The sequence below is a fragment of the Arachis ipaensis genome, chromosome B04 (genome assembly GCF_000816755.2).
Source record: "Arachis ipaensis cultivar K30076 chromosome B04, Araip1.1, whole genome shotgun sequence".
NCBI lineage: Eukaryota > Viridiplantae > Streptophyta > Magnoliopsida > Fabales > Fabaceae > Arachis > Arachis ipaensis.
The window spans coordinates 119,608,861-119,630,808 of record NC_029788.2 but is presented as its reverse complement, the minus strand read 5'-3'; the positions used below and the strand labels follow the sequence as shown (position 1 = coordinate 119,630,808).

The following is a 21,948-nucleotide window of genomic DNA, read 5'->3' as shown; positions in this document are numbered from 1 at the left end:
ACTTGTTTGTATTCTCTTTTATGCTTGTTATCTGGGTGTATATTTTGAGCTATCTACCTACTTTTATTGTTCTTTTTAGAGAATTAATGTATAAAAAAAGAATATAACTATTATCTATATTAATATCTAGTAAACTTTATACTAATTTTTATACTTGCCGATGTCTAAAATAATAGTATGCTAAAAAAACATAGATAAATTCTCTCTATAAGGTGAAATGTGGATTTTGAAAGCTCTAGAGACTAGAGAATCTCATCTTGTATGGTTTTGATTTTTTTTTTTATCATAGCCATGTGAATGTATGTCACAAATGGATATTTTGAAATGTGAACCCCACCAAAGGAACCCACCATACACTTAACACTTATACATATTTATACAAAAGACTATTTATAATTTGTACATATTTCAGAATTTATTTAGATTATTATAGTTAGTTTAATTTATTTTTGTATAGTTGCCTCACCTACAGTATGTAAGGCAATATATCCCAGTAAATGTACTTGAAGCATTTTTCTCCCATGTGCTGATAAATTTTCAAAAATGTAATGATGCTAAAGTTGGAAGTTCTTGTCAGATATTCACTTTGATTTGGCCTATGTCAAGTACTATCTTACTTTATAGCAATAATAATCTTTTTGATCTTGAATATGCAGTTACTAAGGGAATCCTATGGTCTTATGATTCACACCAAGTCACCAACTATAATGTGTTTACAAGAAAAATTTTTTTTTTTGATACAATATATTGTAAAAATTTTTTATATTTCCATCCAATTACATGGTTCTAATTGCAAGATTTCAAAGTTAGTCGATGGTTGAGTTGATGCATTCCTTTCTTTTCTTTTTACCCCTTAGAAATGATATTTGAACCATTTTTTGTTTACACCTTTCTTATAAACTTTTTTTTTGTGATATAAAAAACATTTTTTGTTTTGACTTCATATCGTTCATTTTGTATAACTAACTTGAAAGGTGTACAAGAGAAGTGTATACAAACGTGTTCATACACCGCGGAAGTAAGGTAATTTTACTGATGTGGCAATTTATGATTGAATATTGAAGTCTTATATTTAACGCACGTCTCTACCACAAAGCAGAGTTAGAGTTTACCCATACTTCCACATTCATTCACTCTCCATTACTCTCCACTCCGACTTCTCTCCGTTTCTTCAAATTTTATACAAAGGGAGGAGAGGGGAGGGTATAGAAATACTGCACTCTACCACAAACACATTTACTCTCTCTTCTCTTTTCTTCTCCAAGGGACAAGTTTCTCCGAAGGTTCAGAGGAACCATCATAGAAGAAACACAGAGAGTACTTTAGAAACAAAGCAGAAGGAGACTTTTGCTGGCATTGAAACAGCACGCACACCAAGTGTTTGTTGGTCTGATACAAAGGTTATAACATCTCTGTTCCTCCTTCCCCTTTTTAGTTCTTTTTCATTTGTTGGGCTCCCTTCATTCTTCTTCACGGTTGGGATTTCACAATAAAGTTTTTTTATTTGCTGGGGGAGGATGTGATTAAATTGTTGCTTAAAGTTTAGCTTTTTCATCGTATGAAACAGTGTTCTTTGTTTTTTTGATAATTTCAAGTGGCCAATTTCAATTTTAATTGCTGATTCATCTTATAATATAACTATAAGATGCCTAGAATTTCGTGGATAAACTACAAGTCTGAACTTTAATGCATCTTTAGATCTTGCCATTGATATTCTTTTTCAACTCTTGCTTCCTATTTGTTCTTGTTAGCAACCACTTTTTGACACCTTTTATGGTAGGCATACATATATATAAGGGACTTTGTGCATGAAGAACAAAAAAAAAAAGAAAAATTTCCTACTCTAGAGCTTTCAAAATCCACATTTCACCTTATAGAGAGAATTTATCTATGTTTTTTTAGCATACTATTATTTTAGACATCGGCAAGTATAAAAATTAGTATAAAGTTTACTAGATATTAATATAGATAATAGTTATATTCTTTTTTTATATATTAATTCTCTAAAAAGAACAATAAAAGTAGGTAGGTAGCTCAAAATATACACCCAGATAACATGCATAAAAGAGAATACAAATAAGTAAGAACTATCAAAATATAGCAACTTTAGCAAACTTTCTACTTAAACTTCCATTAGACAGATAAATCTAAACAAGAAGGCAAATAAATCACATGTTATTATCAAATAATGAACAAAAAGCATATACTATTAAGCATGTTACAAAAGGGAAATATTTTTTTTATAACTTATTTTTCCTATACACATCACTTTATCAATATAAGATCGAGTATGATGTACACCTTGTCTTGTCCACATTTCCAGCTGTAATTCCTGAATTTAGGTATTGTTCGCATTTTTGACCCAGAAATGATTCTCATCATTAATCATGATAGATTAAACAGGGAATGCTCTTGGGACCATTCTTTTTCTTTTATCACCCTATTAAACAGGGAATGCTCTTGGGACCATGCCCCTATTTATAATTAGTTTTCAATTTATTTTTTTTCGTTGACCATTGGCTTATGGGGGAAAATAATCAAGGTTCTTTTATCTTGTGATGAGAGAAGGAATATGTCACCACTCACCAGATGTTATTGAGGACAATTCAACAATTGTTGACTCTTCCAAGTCCTCCAAAGTACAACTAGCTTAGTTACAATGTCCAAGCGGGCACAAGTGGTTTTGTTTGAGTTATTTAAGCATCATATCTCGGATTCGATTTTTAAGATTGTCTCTGTGCAATAGGTTTTATAACCAGTTCACTTTTGATTAGAGTTTTTATTTTTTAAAATTTTCGTATTTTCTATCACTCTTAAGATTTTGTGAGAAAATAAAAATGATCTCTCCATGTATTAATTTATTAGGTTTTCTTTCAATACAGCTAGAATCCCTTTTAACCTTATCCGTTACGATAAGATTTTAATTATAAATGTCGTTTATTTTGAATTTGGCATCCTCACTCACACTATATATTGTGATGGAAAAAAGTTTGGCAACAAAAAATTTTCAGTCATAATTAGCCAAAATTTTCCATAAAAATATATCAAAATTAAATTTTTAATTATATATATTTATATTTGTATCACTTCTAGTTAAAATAGTTAGGGCTACACTTTTGTTAATTTGACTATATATAGGGTTTATGTGAAATTAAGTTAAACCTTATATATAATTATATTATGTGATTATTTAGAAGAAGAGATAAACTTTGTTATGATGATTATATTATATGATAGGAAAAATTTTAAATATTTTTAAAATATATATGTATTAGCAATTTTAATTATAAAAAATATACATTATTTATTAATTGACATTAACAATTAAAATTATATTAATATTTTAAGAATGTTTAAAAATTTTCTATACGAAAAATGTATAGGAATATAAAGTAAGGTGTTAATATGTGTATAAAATATTAATATTGGAAGGGTAGTACTATTATTATTATGGTGTAAATGTGGGGTGATGGAAGCAATAAAAACTTTATAGTTTATAGGATGAGTAACACAGAATGGGGTGTTAACAAAAGAGTAAAAGTAAAACTTTGAAAAGCATAATAAAGCTGCCATTCCCTTCACTCTCTCTCTTTCTCTTTCTATGACCCACACATCTTTTTCTGCGAACTATGTTTCCTTCCTTCTTTTCTCTTTCACCTTCGTGCCTAGCTAACTCTATTTCTTTTTTTTTTCCCCCTTTTTTTTTAATTAAAAAATTGCTAGCTAACTTAGTAGTAGAAATTAATTTATTAATAGAGCAAAAAATGGTGATATTCAGGTATATTACTTATTAGTTATAAGGCTAATAAAAAATTGGTAATTTATTTCAATAAAATATTTGAAATGTAAAATTACATAAATATTCTTAATAGTTGTTGTACTCTAACCTATGATATATATGACATCACCTTTTTATGTATGTATGATTTCTGCTATATGTTATGTTTATATATAATGTTGGCATTGTGTATGTTTTATTTGATTCCTTATTGTAGCTTGTGTATGTTTAATTAGCTGTCTACGCAAATCTTTTTATAAAGTAAAAGTTTTTTTTTTCAAAAATCTGATAGTGCGCTGATTCAATTATAGGCTTAATAGTAAATAGTTAAAGTTTTTTTAAGTAAGTTGGTAACACTCGATTTTCAGTATGATCATGACGCACTGAAATTCAGTATGATCATGACGCACTGAAAATTGGGTCGTTACGGCTAGTGGTTTCTTACCTAAAATGGGATGACAAGCCTTTGGATAAGGAAAGGTGGGGATAAACATAGGAGATTGGCAAAGTTGGAACTCCAGTTCGGCATGGAGGAGGTTGGTGGCGATTTTATCAACAAAACTCGACGGCGGAGCTATCGTAGAAGTTGCAGCGGCAACATAAGGCAGCGTACTTGATGGGTGCAGGTCGTCGATGGTAGCGATGAGTGCTAGCATGACTTTTCCGCAGCAGTTGAGAATATGACCGTCCAGAACAACGGCGTGATTCTTCAAGCATTTTTTTTTGTATATAACTGGTTATAGGTGGTTGGCTGCAGTAATATGGTTAGGGGCGGTGATGAGTAGGGCTGGAAGTGAGCTGAGCTGAGTCAAGTTAGACCAAGCTCAAGCTCGGCTCACGAAAATTAAGCTCGGTTCACAATTCTCGAAAATATTATTATTTTTTCATTAAAAAAGGCTCCATAAAATTATTATCTTATTAAGTAGTGTATACAAAGAAAAATAAAAAAATATTAAAATACCATTAACTATAATCAAGTAAAATGAAATAAATATATTAAGTTTCATATCGATTAACCCATTAATTCTACTCCTCTATTAAGTTAGACATTGAGGGGGAAGAACCTAACATAGTGTTGAATGTTGACCCGAATAAACTTGTCTGTTTAATTTGAGTCATTAAACAAGTGGAGGGAGATTGTACCTGGAAGAAGCATTATTGGAGTCAACATTCAACACTATGTTAGAGTAGTGTGAAGTTTTCTTGGTTCCCCTAAAAACAAAACACAAAGGCTACAAAGTTGGGCCCTCACATATATTTTGTGGCTGCACCTAATACACATGCATCGTGTATGCAAAATTTCACTCAAGTAGTGCTACTGCTGCGTACTGTACGTAATGCATATACGGTATACTATTTTATGTCTATAAATTACTGCATGAATTAAATAATTTGGTTAAGTGTATATATATATCCGCATGAAGAACATGATGATCAGGTAGTCTAAGTTGTTGTACATATATACATACATAGCTAGTCTGATTTTCTTTACTTCTCACATAACAATATAACAGCAGCTTTAATTTCTACCAACTCTCAAAGCAGCCATATGTAATTAATTACTTTAACACTAGCGGAGAAGGACTCATGATTTGATTTTTTGGTATAATATTTAATTATTAAATTTTATAGTGTATTAAAATATACAAAATGTGAATATTTTAAAAAATACCATAAAATTCAATAACCGAGGTGGTGGTGGATTCTGTTTGTTTGGTGTTATTCGGCTGTATTATTCTATTTGTTTGGTGTTATTCTGTTTTTATAGTGTTTTACAAAATGTGAATATTTTAATTTTGGAGTTTTATATTACGGTTTTATTTATTTTAATTTCCAAGTTTTTGTATTTGACAAGGAAATATATGATTAAATATTTTCTATTCTGTCTCTTTTGTTGATATCATGGTCTTTTTGTTCTAATATTGCTCATGGTTGTTCTGTTCTGCTATGTTTATACATATACTAATATTGAGAATTTACTATTAAGTAATAGCTAATTATATTTAATTGCTTATGTTGTTGTTGTTTGTCGACATATGTTCTTCCAGGATCATAGTTTCTAAATCTGTTTGGTCATGTTTATAAAAAATAATAATAAATAATATTATGTTCATTGATATCGTTATATAAATAAGGTTTATCATTGGTTTCTCTCTAAAAAAGGTAGTCAAGGTGTTCCTTTCTGAACAGATTTAGAAATTATACTTTTTGAGGAACAAGTGTCTATTTTATATCATTGTTGGTTCTAATTTTTTTTCCCTCCTTTCAGGAAGTTACTACAGAATCTTTTGAGCCATCACTCCTCTTCTCGCACTATATCCTTGTTCCTTCTGATGAAATTTCTCTCCTCTTCTGAAATATAATCTTTTAATTGCGCTATCTTAATCTCTTTTAGCTGATAATTCTGTTTGTTTTTAGCTAAATTCTAATGAGTAGGAGCAGAGGATGCTGCATCATCTGGTGATGGAAAAGTAGCAAAGGGTGATCAAGCGAAGAAGAGGTTAAAGAAACGTCATGGGTGAGTACACTCCCAACTGTAATATTAGAATGCGTATGTGGTATAATTTTTTTTATGATTGGAAGTTGATATCCCTTAGTCTTAAATTGAATGAAATCTGTTGTTAAAAAGTATTTGTGTCAGTAATGCTATTTTACATAGAAATTATAGACTAATATCTTTGACATCAGAAATTTGATACATGATTAATGGTTTAATTTTCTAAAAATGAATGGTTAATCTGAAGAATAGGAATAGAGAAGCTTTGATTACTCTAAGAAATCACATTAAGTACAACGTAATTTCTATGAAAGGTATATATAACACAGTACATTTATAAACTTGGTTATTCCTATTTCTTCAATTCTTAATTATAATATCATACATTATTCTGCAACAATATTGTATTGTAAATTCATATTGATGGTGATACTATTATACTAAAAGTGAAATCAAATTATAATCTATATAATCCTTCACTATGTAGCTTGCAGAATTATAATCTTTTTCACACCTTTTCTAATCTTACTCTAATATTTAATCATTGTGTATCTTTCTTAACTATAGTATTATTTTACTCATGTCTCAGTTGTTCATCATTTGTCACTAACAAAATCTAATTTCCCTAATTAATTACCATATAGAGAATTCGCGAATTTGTCTGACCAGATTATATGTATATGTTTTGATATTTGAATAAAAGTTATTAACTAAATATGCTGATTTCTCATATATGTATTCATTTATAAATTGTTAATGTCATCATTACAAGGGTCACACACTCACACGCGTTTTTTTCCTTCCATATGCATGAGGCAACATGATAATGAAAATGATGTGTATATTTCCAGAGTAAAAAGGCATAATGAACCAGTGTGTTGCATTTATCAATGCAGATTTTTAGTGTAATTTCTTTTTTTTTTTCCTACCAAGTATAGGAATAGTACATTCAGTAAGGAATGAAAAGCACATTAGTGAGTTTTCATTTTACGATACTGTAAGATTTTATGGTGACACGTGACATTGTTTAAATAGTTAATTTTAACTAGTATTTTCATGAATGCAAATTTGGTTCTAAGATAGGAGCATTCATATGTTATTATGACAAAGCATTCTTTTTTTAATTTAGTTTTGCTAAAAAATAATTATAAATTATTGTATCATTAAGTTCAATTTATTTATTTTTGTGCATCCCGCGGGCTCATTCTCTAGTTAAATATGAAATAATAAAAATGAGTAACAATTTGGTGCCAGGTATAGTATTGAGCAAGAGTATACTGTTCCAGAAAGACCTTAACTGGTGGCTTCCTTGGACCACAGGTAATCTAACTTTCTTTTTTTTTTTCTTTTTTTTTTTAATTTTTTTAATCTCCTTTTTTGATGAACTTTTTTAACCCTTTTTTTTATTTTCCTTTCTCTGAGTTAAAGTTTGTCTCAATTTAAGTTAGGGTTGCATCTATTACTGCATTTTATGTTGCCTCAAATTGCTAACTCTTAGTAATTTGTTTTGTCTTTTATCCAATTGTCCACTCATGCGCGGATTGAATTTTTCTTAATTTATTTCATTAATAGTAAATACCTATGACTATGATCAAACATTACATCACCATTTACCTAGTGCATATATATTTTAATTTAGGAAAAGTATAGGTAACTAAGTGTGTAATCAGCCAAGAATTAAACAACTCAATTAATTATAATTATTAATAATTAATTATAAATTTTTAAATTAAAATTTTAATAATTAAAAATTGATTAAGTAAACCTAATTAAAAATTATAAAAATCTTCTTTTTCTACATCTGTAATATAAAAAATTCGAAAAATACGTTAAAAAAGATCTATTTAGTATGAAAAAGAAACATCATAATGCTTAGCAAAAGAAACATCTATATATATCAACTTACCTTTGTTAAGACAGGCTTCAAGATCCAGTTTATTAGAGAGTTGGCAGAAGTTGGCTGGACCCTAATTGGTTCCGTAGCAGAACTCTTTAATTTATTAGTGTTTATCAACCTTTTTTTTAGGGCAATTTACCTAATTAAATAAATTGAGTGAATCCTTTACCTATATACACACAACAGAAACTTGTTACGTACATGTGCATTTTTATGTTTATGTAAACCGTGGGAGCCAACCACGGTTTCAATTTAATACATAAACCGTGGCTACTAGGCACGGTTTACTTGTGAATGGAATTCTTCATAAACCGTGGCAAGCTACCACGGTTTACTAAGGGAGGCAAATGCACATAAAACGTCGTAAGCAACAACAGTTTATGAAGGAGTTTGAGTAGGCATAAACCTTTGTTAGCTGCAACGGTTTATGAGGAGAGAATTTTTATATATATGTGAATGAGATTCAAGCTGGTGAAGAGATTATTGTCACAATGGCAAGTGAGGAAGAGAGTTTTCTTGTCTTAGTGCATTGCTTTGGAAAAATCCAAAAAAGCAAAAAATATGGTGTGAAGTTCACTGACAGAGAACCACTGAGTGTTTTCATCAGTTCATCAAGCACTTTGTCAGATTTGAAGAACAGCATCTTGCAGAAGCTTGGGGTATTTGGTAGCAAGTGGGTGAAGAAGCCATTCTACAAGATTCCCATCGCAGTTGTCTCGACCGGTGTTAAGTATGATACCTTTGTGCTAGCGGCTGATGAAGATATTAGGGTTCTATTTCATTGTGTTAGGAGTTTTTCGAAGGTCAGAATACACGAGTTGTTCGCGAAGTTGGAGGTTGGTGTCGATAGTTCTGGGGCATCAGCTCCAGTTCATAGCTCGACTGCCGCGGGAGGTGCGTCTAGTTCGATGCCTGTGGTTAGACCATCTGTTCCGCTGGTCGCATCCCCTTCATTCGTGGCTGAGTTGGATCGAACAGAGGTTGTTGGTTCTGTACCTTTGGAGAATCCAGGGGTTTATGAGCAGGCATATGAGGTGGGCACCGGTGGTGGCTTGATTCATGATATGGAAGGCTTTGGAGAACCGGACCGAGTAGAGAATGCAATGTGTGACGACGACTCTGACCAGGAGCCTGTAGATATCGTTGGGGACAGCGATGATGGCACAGGTGCCAATCCACATACACAGCATGGGCATTCAAGTTCTGGCACTCAGCAGTACCCTCCACACTTCTCCACTCTTAACTTGGAGGCTCTGGGTCAACAGGCAGACGGTGGTCCTACAGTTGGGGGCTCTTCTACAGAATTTCAGATTGGGCAATCATTCCAGAATAAAAATGAGGCTGTTTTGAGTGTGAAGGACTACAGCATCCGTCGAGGTGTTCGGTACAGAGTCATCGAATCAGATCATCTGAAGTATCATGGTAAATGCAAAGAGTTTGGGAAGGGTTGTATTTGGTTGATTCGCGTAGCGCTACATGCACAAAAGGGCACTTGGGAGGTTAGGAGGTACAACGAGCCATACACTTGCTTGGCAACCTCCATTTCTAGTGATCACTGTCAGCTGGATTACCACGTTATCTGTGCGAGGATTCTTCCCTTGGTTAGGGCAGATGCTGCGGTTACGGTAAAGGTCTTGCAACAAGCTACAGAAGTCGATTACGATTTCAGGCCTAGTTATAGGAAGGTTTGGATGGTCAAACAGAAGGCAGTGGCACAAATCTATGGAGATTGGGAAGAGTCGTACGCGGAGTTGCCACGTTGGATGCTAGGGGTACAGTCGACCATGCCTAGGACAATTAATGTGTTGAAGACCTCTCCTGTTCAACTTGGGGGTGAGGTTGATGAGTCAACCGTGTACTTTCATCGACTTTTCTGGACATTTCCACCCTGCATTGAGGCATTCCGGCATTGCAAGCACCGTGAGTATTGACGGTACCCATTTGTATGGCAAGTATGGAGGCACGCTGCTGCTGGCGATAGCACATGATGGGAACTCGAACATCCTCCTAATAGCCTTCGCCCTTGTAGAGGGTGAAAATGCAGAGTCATGGGCATTCTTCTTATCCAACCTACGATCGCATGTGACGCCACAAGAAGGTCTCCTTGTTATCTTTGACAGGCATAATGACATCAAGGCTACACTTGAGGCCCCTGAGACTGGATCGCTGCCTCTACGTGCTTTTCGAGCATACTGTATTCGTCATGTGGCTGTGAATTTTGTGCTTACCTTCAAAGGTAAAGATGCAAGAAGGATGTTGGTCAATGCTGCCTACGCAAAAATAGAAGCAGAGTTTTATTACTGGTTTGACATCATGCGGACTGAGAATCCGGCAATGTGTGACCGGGCCAACCGGATGGAATACGAAAAATGGACGCAACACTAGGATAGTGGTAGACGGTTCGAGCACATGACAACCAGCATTAGTGAATGTGTGAACTCCATGTTAAAGGGAACTCGTAACCTCCCGGTCACATCGTTGGTTAAGTCCACTTACGGGAGGCTTGCTGAGCTATTCGTGTTCCGCGGACAGACAGCAGAGGCACAACTTGGATCTGGACATGAATTTTGTTAGGCGTTGGTCAAGGCTATTGATCGGAACATAAGAGACTCAAGGTGCTTCACCGTGACTTTATATGATAGGCACCAATCAGAGTACACGATGGCTGAGACAACACCGACCGGGAACTTCTCGCTAAGGAGCTACAGAGTTTCTCTTAAGGATCACACCTGCGATTGTGGCCACTTTCAGGCTCTCCATTATCCATGTTGTCACTTCATTGCATGTTGTGCCTACTCGCGCCTAAATTGGGCGTCATATGTTCACGAGGTGTATGAACCGAAAATATTAAACCGTACCTGGATGCAAGCGGAAACCCGAATCCATCAAACCCACTAGGCCTCAAAGTGGGAAACCTTCAGAAAATCCAAGACTGTAGAAGCTGTAGTGGCCCGGCCAAGTTAACGTTTCTGTTTGTCCCACGACAAAGACATCTATACAACCACGCCAGTGCCGCCGAGCTCCAGCTATATCTGCCCAACTCGTCCAACGATGCCAAATAAGGAAACCAGCAAAGGTGGACCCGGTTTGCGTTCTTGTCCGCAAACAGCTGAGAGGACAACAACATCAGAATATAGGCACGCGCGTATATACGCACGGTCTCCTCACTAGCATCTGCTGGGAGAACCCGGAACCTCTCATGGAACCATGTGTAGCACACTGTCATCTGCTTGACTTTACTCTGCAGAGGTAACTCCCCAAACAACTCGTGAAATCACACCCATGCCGGTCTTCCGTTTTCCATCAGATTCTCAAACTCAGTCAGGCACCCACTGACGGGCTCCCCATCGATCGGCAAACCTAGCTGATATGCCACATCTTGCAAAGTGATAGTGCACTCCCCAAATGGCATATGAAAGGTGTGGGTCTCAGGACGCCACCGCTCAATAAATGCGCTAAGTAGAGGCTCATCAATCCAGAACCAGTGATTGTTCAGCCTAGCCAAATGATACAAGCCGGCGGTCTCCAGATACGGTATAATCCGGTCGTGTAAAGGCATATTCTGCTGTCTCCTAATGCCGCTAATAACCCTAGTAGGCTGCAAAATGTGGGTAACAAAATCCCTCAACATACGACCAATACTAATAACATCAAACATAGTGTAGAAAAAATTATTAGATACCGACTTTGGTTTTCTATTTCCTCTAATAAATAGTAATAACAACAACGAAACAATAGGAATAACAACAATACCAACAGAAATAATTCTACTAACAATAACAATAATTATAATGCTAACACCTCCCAATTCTAGCACAAAATAAAAGTAGTAATAATAACTATCATTATCATAATAGTAACAAACATTATAATAGTAATAATGATACAACTACTACTGCTACTATGAAGTCATAATAACAAATTAAAATAAAAATAATAATAATAATAATAATAATAATAATAATAATAATAATAATAATAATAATAACTAACCTCTTCGTCGATGTATCCAGCCACGTGAACAACGCTATTTAGTCGATACAAGCGAGCTTCGTCCTCCATGGCTCCACGACTCAAATCTCACCAAAACCTTCCAAACCTCTCCCTGAAACTCTCTCAACCCCCAAGCTCTTTCAATTTTTGTTTCAGCACAAATGATCCGTCATGACCATCAACAGATTATGTATTTATACTACTTAGCATGTAAACTGTGGAAACCAAGGAAGGTTTACGTTCAAGGCCTCCTCTTCATAAACCGTGGGAAGCAACCACGGTTTATGCCGAAGTTTTTTTCCTTCATAATCCGTGGTAGGTAGCCACAGATTATGCCAAATCTCTTCCAACCATAAACCTTCGTAGCCTTGATAAACCACTATTTTATGGTTTATCTTGTGCTCAATTGAGTGGATTTTATCAATCTTTCATACACTTATCCATACAAAATGCATGGTTTTATAATTTCCTTCTTGATTTTGTGCTATGATTGAAAACATACTTCGTGCTCTTAAATTTCACTATGTTTAATCCTCTCTTATTACCATTCGATGCCATGATATGTGTGTTAAGTGATTTCAGAGTTTACAGAGTAGGAATGACTTAGAAGATGAAAAGGAAGCATGCAAAAGTGGAAGGAATACAAGACGTTGAAGGAATTACAAAGCTGTCAGCCCTGACCTCTTTGCACTCAAACAGTCATAACTTGAGCTACAAAGATCCAAATGACGCGGTTTCAGTTGCGTTGGAAAGCTAACATCCGGGGCTTCACAACGATATATAATTTACCATATCTGCTCTGAAGCCAGGCGACGTGAACGCGTGGATCACGCGGACGCATGACCTGGCAAAAATGCAATCCGCGCAAACGCGTGGACGATACTTCTGCGTGACTTTGCAGCGACCTGTACGTACCAGAAATCACTGAGGACGATTTCTGGGCTATTTTTGATCCAGTTTTCGGTCCAGAAAATACATATTAGAGGCTATAAAGTGGGGGAATCCATTCATTCAAAAATCAAGCTTTAATATACACAATTTTAGGATTAGATGTAGTTTTAGAGGGAGAGGCTCTCTCCTCTCTCTTAGGATTTAGGATTTAGATTTTTAGAATTAGGATTCCTTTCAGTTTATGGTTAATTCTTCAATCACAGGTTCAATTTTCCTTTAATTTATTTTCTACTTTTATTTATTCTATTACTTTAATTGTTATTTATCTTTTCAATTTGGTTTATGAACCATTCATGTTAGGATTTTCTTAATTAATATAAATTGAGATATTTCAGATATGATATCGTTTTATTCTATTTATGTTATTGATGTTTTCGATTTATCCAAATTATTTTCATTCGAGTAGATTTTCTTCCCTTTTGGCTTTGGTTGATTAATTAGTAACACTTGAGTTATCAAACTCAGCTGTTGATTGAAATTGGAATTCTTTGCTGATTAATTTGTATACCAATAACTCTAGTCTTTCCATAGGAGTTGACTAGGACTTGAGGATCAAATTAATTAGTCCACTTGACTTTCCTTTGTCTAGCAAGGGTTAACTAAAGTGGGAGCAGAATCCAATTCGCATTACACTTGATAAGGATAATTAGGATATGACTTCAATTTCTCATATCTTGCCAAGAGATTTTATTGATTATTAATTTATTTTTCTCGTCATTTAAATTACCTGTTCCTTATTTTAAAAATCCAAAAATTATACTGTTTTCTATAACCAATAATAAGTCATACTTCCCTGCAATCCTTGAGAAGACGACCCGAGGTTTAAATACTTCGGTTATAAATTTTATTGAGTTTTGTTACTTGTGACAACCAAAACTTTTGTACGAAAGGAATTCTTGTCGGTCTAGAAGCTATACTTACAACGGGAATTTATTTGTGAAAATTCTAGATCGCGCGAGAAATCTGATCGTCAAAACGGCGCTGTTGCCCGGAAATTGCAAACGTGTGCCTTATTATTGGTTATTGTAAATATTTACTTTTAAATTGATTTTTTCGAAAAAAAAATTCAGATTTTTATTTTAAAATTTTTTATCTTATCTTATCTTAGTTTTAAATTTCAAAATTCAAAATTCAAAATTCAAAATTTAAATTTAAAATTTTAAAAATCAAACCTTTTCAAAATTTAAATCTTTTTCAAACCTCTATCTTATATTGTTGACTTTTTAAAAAATTCAAATTTCAAAATTTAAAATTCAAAATTTAATTTTCAAATTCAAAAATTTAAATTTCAAAACCTTTTAATTTAAAAAATTATCTTCTCTTACCTAACTTATCTTATCTTTTCTAATCTTAAAATCAAATCCTTTTCAAACCTTTTCTCTTATTTATTTTATTTTTCTTTGCTTGTTTATTTGTTTTTGTTTTTAATTTTTTTAGTTATTATGAGTTCTCACCCACGTCGCTTTGAGTTTGGTTCTAATATTGTTGAAAGGAATGGAAACTATAATAGGAACATGCATCAAGGTCGAAACAATCACAGATGGAAGGAGCCACGAGGATCTGATAAACCCTTTAGGCAACAACACCCTCTCAGATACCATGGACCACGACCATTCCACAATACATGCCAAGACAATAGTTATGGTGGACCCTTTCGTGACAACCAACCTCCACGAGTATACTATGGTCAAGAGCCATTTCAAGGAGCGTACCAAGACGATAAATATGGTGGACCCCCTTGTAGTTACCAACAAGCCCCATCATATGCTTATGAACCACCTCCCCAACACACCTTTGAACCACCAAATTCACAAGTCCCTTTCCACCATTCACCTCCATATGACCCTAACCCATATCCACCATACCAACCATCCTATGAACCGTATGAACCATACATGGAGCAACCCCAATACCAACCCAATTACTCCCAAGAACCACCACCTCAATATACACCATGTCCATATCCATCAACTCAGGAATCCGTTAAGGAGCGTCTCAAGAAAACAGTGAATAAATTTCATGCAACCCTTCACCAATTGAATCAAGCAATAAATCGATTACCTTCCCGACATTCGGACACTCAAGAAACCTCCATGGCTTCATGTGGACAATCTAATGAAGAACGTAGCATGAAGGAGATGCTAGAAACTCCAGTGGACAGTACAAAGCATGACTTTGTACTGGAACAAGTGGAGGAAGCTATAATTATTGAAGAGGAATAAGTGGTTGAAGACTTAGGAGATGCTGAACCTCCATGGGAAAGTCAAGTTATAGAGCCTCCTTCAAAGACGTTTGAAATTGATGTTGAGGAGGGTGTCTAACCTCCAATGCATATCATGGTTGAAGACTTTGAAGAGGTTGATCAAGAGATGGATTCAATCATTGATGAATTCTTATCTACAATTGAATCCTCTCCTATTGGACTTGACATGGAAATTAAAGAAGAAGCACAACCTTCCATGCCCTTGGTGAACAATGAAGAAGAGATCAAATTGGAAGAAAGCTACCAAGAGGAAGAGGTTGATATTGAAGAAGCTTGCAAAGAGGTGGAAGTTGTCAAAGAAGAGCCCAAGAGAATAGAGTTGGAAATCACCTTACCAAAGTTGCTAGAGACTTCTCCCCCAAAACCATCACCATCCATTCCTTCATTCAAGTGGGTAAATCTTTCATCTCTAAGCTTAATTAGCTCACTTGAGACAGATGGGCAACTCAGAGCTCTTTGTGGCTTTAAGAGTAAGAGGGAGAAGGTTAGTGGTAGGAGTCGTCATGCAAGATTCAATATGGTGGAAAGCTGAAAGTTTAAATGCAAAGGTTGGTGTAAAGCTCAACTGAATGGGTCTAGGAAGTTGGTTGGCCGCTTTAGTGGGAATTCAAATTGCTTGCTACCCGGATGGAATCATGATGATCAACAAGAAGACGGGTGCAAAAGCAAGGTTTGGGACCCCAGAATTCAGTCTAGCAATCAACACTCTTGGGGCCTTGTCACTTGCTTCGACTTGCTTGAAGGCTGTATGCGCCTAATTTGGGATCCCGGAGACTATTGGAATTGCAAACATTGGTGAAGATTCCTGGATGAGTTCAAGCATAAGCCACCATGACAAGGAGCTCACCAAATGTCCAACTTATGGACTTTAACTAAAAGTGCTAGGTGGGAGACAACCCACCATGGTATATTCTTTCCTTTTTATTCCTAGTTTATTTTATTTTAATTTTATTAGTGTCGTTCATAATGTTTGCATTAGCATTTACATACTGCATTCTGCATTTTGCATAAAAAAAACGCACGCGACGCGTAAGCGTCGCTGACGCGTTCGCGTCATAGTTGCGTTAGGAAGAAAAGAGAATTGAACAGAAAGTCACGCGAAAGCGTGGCTGGAGGCGTGCCTTAGGCACAAATATGCCCACGCGACCGCGTCAATGACGCGTCTGCGTCATTTGGAAAAATAGCCTCCCACGCGAACGCGTGGCCCTGTAAAATCGACGTAAATGGGTGTATGGCAGTAAGTTGTGATGGAGTGGGGCTGGAACCATGCTAGAAGCACAAGCCCTACCACGCGAACGCGTGCCCCACGCGTCTGCATCGTTTTTCAGAATTTGGCCATTCACGCGATCGCGTCACCCAGATTTTTGGAAAAATGCATTTAAAACAGAGAGTTGCGCGAACGCACGGCTGCACTCACGCCAATAGCACAAATCAGGCCACGCGATCGCGTGACCCACGCGTCCACGTCGCCTGCGCCGCACAACTTAACCAGATCATCGCTAATTATCTTATCTTTTCTTTTCTAATCCTAATTTTTTCTATCTTTTCTTCTTTCTTCTTTCTTTCTTACTTACTTCTTCTTCATCTCTTTAACTTCTCATCATTATTCTCTTTCATTCTATTTTTCCTATTGCATTTGCATACTTTCATTCACTGCATTTTAATTTTATACATATTTTTATCTTCTAAGTTTATTATTTTTTCATTGGTGTTAAATTTCCTTTTTCAACTGTTGCATATTTTTTTTACATTACTCTGGTGCTTCATGACTTATTTTATTCTAATTGGGTAATATTATTTATCTGTCAATGCCAATCTTTTATGATACACGTATCCCCTTTTGCATTGACATGAATTTATATTTTCTTGCATTACCCACACTCTCTTCCCCATTGTTGCAAATTTTTGCACTCTTGATTTGTCATGTGCTTCTTCTATTGTTTTCTCACTTGCATGTTGTAGTTACCATGTAATCGAGACCCTCATTATTTGGCATTAACCCACCCAGACTTTATTTATTTTCTTATCTTTATTTCTGAGTTACTTTTTCTTATTTTTCTTCTTCTTTCAGGCTGGCCACCAAAGAATGGAAAGGGAAAGCTTCTAAATGGGGAGACAAACAAGTCCATCTGCACAATTCTTGAAGAAAAGTGTCAGTTGGAGCAACCCGTCCACTTGTACATCTCTGAATGCACCGAGGACGGTACAATCTTTAAGTGTGGGAAAGTCGATACTGATCTCCATGGGTTAGTTATTTTCTTCCCAACACCAACATTTTACTTTATTTGTTTGTTCATTATTGCATTTGCATGTTTGATTGCATATTTATTTGATTTTTTGTGCATATTTTACCACCATTTGGTTAAAGTGATATTTTCTTTTTCAAGAAACTTTTTATATCATTTCACTAATTTGAATTAAAAATTTTATTGAACTTGTTTGAAGAAATATTATTTTGGAACATGGTTTTGAGCTCGAACACACAAAACCAGTGAGATTTTGAGCCGGTTTGAATTGGTTGCATTTTATCAACCAATATTTTATTTTTAGTGTGTTTTTCTCTCTAAAATTGTGATCTTTGTCTTGCTTGATTCTATATTTCCATTGTTTAATGTATGCATGCACTTACATGATTGAGGCATTTGTTTCACTGAGCTTACATACCCATATGGCCTTACCCTTTCATTATCTTTTGCAAACCAATGTTGAGCCTATTATATCCCTTTATTCTTTACTTTAGCACATCATTAACTCTAAGTGAAAAACAATAATGTCCTTAATTTGAATTCTTGGTTAGCTTAGACTAGTGAGAGTGCTCATGAATTAAGTATGGAAAAATTGGGTTTGGAAACATTTGGTTTGAGAATTGAGTATGTTAGAATTTTCTGAAAGTGTGAAAGAATGTTGAGAATATGTTCATGCATTCAATACCTTAATCATATGCATTGAAAAAAAAAGAGAGAAAAATAAAAGAAAAAGAGCAACTAAGTAAAAGAGGACAAAATGCCCCAAAATAAATGGTGAAAGCAATGCATATGTACTGTACTCAAATCGGGATGCATGAATATGTGGTAAACATGGTTAATGGATAGTTAGATGTGGTATTATAATTACATGGATTGTCTAAATTTAGGTGGAAAGTTTAAGTTAATTAAGGATTCAGATTTTAGTCCACTTGACCAAATACAATCCTACCTTGACCCTAACCCCATTACAACCCTTAAAAGACCTCTTGATATGTGTATCTGTGCATTGAATTTATGTTGATTGTTAGATGAAGAGCAAGCCTTAGAAAGCAAGGTTAGTAGAGAATTGAGAGAATCGAACCTTAAACACATGAGTGATTAGAATGTATACACTTCCAGTGAGGGTTCGATACTCAATTCTTTGTTCCCGGCTTTCATGAGCTATTTTCTTCTACAAGTCTATTTGTACTTCATTTTTATGATTTGAATTAGTGAAATCCATTTCATATTTGTTCTTGAAAGATTTATTTACTTTTCACCAAGTAGGAAGAAACATTTTGCATGTAGTTGTATTCATATAGATAGGTTGCATTTCATACATCATACCATTCCTCTTCACTCTCTTATAGCTTCTCTTGAGCTTAGCATGAGGACATGCTAATGTTTAAGTGTGGGGAGGTTAATAAACTACTATTTTATGGTTTATCTTGTGCTCAATTGAGTGGATTTTATCAATCTTTCATACACTTATCCATACAAAATGTATGGTTTTATAATTTCCTTCTTGATTTTGTGCTATAATTGAAAATATGCTTCGTGCTCTTAAATTTCACTATGTTTAATCCTCTCTTATTACCATTCGATGCCATGATATGTGTGTTAAGTGATTTCAGAGTTTACAGGGCAGGAATGGCTTAGAAGATGAAAAGGAAGCATGCAAAAGTGGAAGGAATACAAGAAGCTGAAGGAACTGCAAAGCTGTCAGCCCTGACCTCTTCGCACTCAAATGGTTATAACTTGAGCTACAAAGATCCAAATGACGCGGTTTCAGTTGCGTTGGAAAGCTAACGTCTGGCGCTTCGCAACGATATGTAATTTGCCATAGCTGCCCTGAAGCTAGGCGACGCGAACACGCGGACGCGTGACCTAGCAAAAATGCAATCCGCGCAAACGCGTGGACGACGCTTCTGCGTGACATTGCAGCGACTTGTACGTATTTTTTATCTAGTTTTTGGCCCAAAAAACAGAGATTAGAGGCTATAAAGTGGGGGAATCCATTTATTCAAAAATCAAGCTTTAATATTCACAATTTTAGGATTAGATGTAGTTTTAAAGAGAGAGGCTCTCTCCTCTCTCTTAGGATTTAGGATTTAGATTTTTAGAATTAGGATTCCTTTCAGTTTATGGTTAATTCTTCAATCACATGTTCAATGTTCCTTTAATTTATTTTCTACTTTTATTTATTCTATTACTTTAATTGTTATTTATCTTTTCAATTTGATTTATGAACCATTCATGTTAGGATTTTCTTAATTAATATAAATTGAGGTATTTCAGATATGAGATCATTTTATTCTATTTATGTTATTGATGTTTTCGATTTATCCAAATTATTTTCATTTGAGTAGATTTTCTTCCCTTTTGGCTTTGGTTGATTAATTAGTAATACTTGAGTTATCAAACTCAGCTGTTGATTGAAATTGAAATTCTTTGCTGATTAATTTGTATACCAATAACTCTAGTCTTTCCATAGGAGTTGACTAGGACTTGAGGATTAAATTAATTAGTCCACTTGACTTTCCTTTGTCTAGCAAGGGTTAACTAAAGTGGGAGCAGAATCCAATTCTCATCACACCTGATAAGGATAACTAGGATAGGACTTCAATTTCTCATACCTTACCAAGAGATTTTATTGATTATTAATTTATTTTTTCTCGTCATTTAAATTACCTGTTCCTTATTTTAAAAACCCAAAAATTATACTGTTTTCTATAACCAATAATAAGTCATACTTCCCTGCAATTCCTTGAGAAGACGACCCGAGGTTTAAATACTTCGGTTATAAATTTTATTGGGTTTTGTTACTTGTGACAACCAAAACTTTTGTACGAAAGGAATTCTTGTCGGTCTAGAAGCTATACTTACAACGGAAATTTATTTGTGAAAATTCTAGATCGCGCGAGAAATCCGTTCGTCAAGCCTCCAACGGTTTATGTAGAAACTAGAAACCGTGGTTAGCTCCCACGGTTTACATAAAATTGAAATTGCACATGCACGTAAGAAATTTCTGTTTTGTGTATTCAGGTAAACGATTCACACAGTTTATTTAATTAGGTAGATTGCCTTTTTTTTTTATTTTTTACACAATATCGAGTACAATAAAAAAGCATTTATAATATTTAATTATTTAAAAGCATACTTGGATAAACAATTTTGTAATTAATTCTTGATTTGATTTTTTTAACTACTGTATAAATAATCAAAGTGTTTGATACTATGAACAAAAAGAAATCAATAAAAAATTGTTTGGTAGGAATCTCAATTCTTAAAACCACACAAGAAAAGAAAAGAATAATTATAATAAAGGAAGCTTTTCACTTATTCCAGTGTACTGTTTGAAATATGACTATTTTATTGTTTGTAACCAATCAGATTTAGTATAAAAAAAATACAAATAGTGTAGATTTAAGAAAAAAAAAATTTGTGGACATTCACAAAGAAAGTGTATGGTGAATATGCAACCGTTATATTTTTTGGACAATTTATTTAATTTGAAAATGTCTTTTTTATCCAAAATAGCTTCAAACTAGTTTGAGTAGATATATATTAAAATTGTATCATTGGGTGAGTTAAGCTGATGATTTTGTTGTAAGATTTCTATTCTTTTATAAAAAATGAGTTTACATATTTGTTTAATAAAAAAAATTGCTTAATAGAAAATGATATTCTACAAGTAAGATAAGTGTTATTAATTTGTTTTATTGGAAAAAAAAAATAAATATGATATATTAACTGGAATTGTCACAAAATATATTTTTAATTTAATTAATTGAATGTAAAATGAGTTAAAAAAATATATTTTCTTTAAATGAATAAAACAATAAATAGGACAATTTTAATATTAGTATAAACTAAATTTAATTGCTCAAGTAAGTATCACTGTAATAATATTAGTAAGAAAAGTAAATGAAACGAAAAGGATCTTAATATTAGTAAATTAAAGATGGCCGAAGAAAATATTGAATGAAACAAATATGTCAACTTTATTATTAAGATGTATGTGCAATATTTTTTACTTATATTATGTGTTAGTTTTTCAAGGTAACAATATTTAGTTTCACCTTTAATATATTATAAATAAGTAGATAAACAAAAGTAAAGAAACAAAATTTAAAAAAGAATGAGAAAAAAATTATTTTTAATTATAGAGATCTATTTAACATTTATCACCAGCTTTTTTTTCTTTTATTTCTTTTTGTTTTTCTTATTTAAAATAATATAATAAAAGACAAATCTCAATAATATATTATAAAAATATTTTTAAAGCGATATATTCATGTTATATTTAAATATTATTATATAAAAAAATTAAAGAACTCATTA

The 21,948-nt window shown here is 34.0% G+C and overlaps 1 protein-coding gene across 9 annotated transcripts in view; it reads left to right on the top strand.

Annotated features, from left to right (window-relative positions):
* The window catches only part of LOC107635031, a 32,456-nt gene that overhangs the window by 9,998 nt on the left and 510 nt on the right, over positions 1-21,948 (top strand). For 2 of the 9 annotated variants that reach the window (XM_021121807.1, XM_021121806.1), the window contains exons 5-6: positions 6,048-6,296; positions 7,530-12,634. In XM_021121807.1, the coding sequence (XP_020977466.1) occupies positions 8,664-10,103 (1,440 nt within the window). In that variant the 5' untranslated portion in view covers positions 6,048-6,296; positions 7,530-8,663 and the 3' untranslated portion in view covers positions 10,104-12,634. Of the gene's footprint in view, positions 1-974; positions 2,451-6,047; positions 6,297-7,529; positions 12,635-12,747; positions 12,955-17,450; positions 17,507-21,948 lie in introns of those variants that run through there. The other 7 variants (XR_002361810.1, XR_002361811.1, XR_002361813.1 and 4 more) reach the window with 7 other exon arrangements.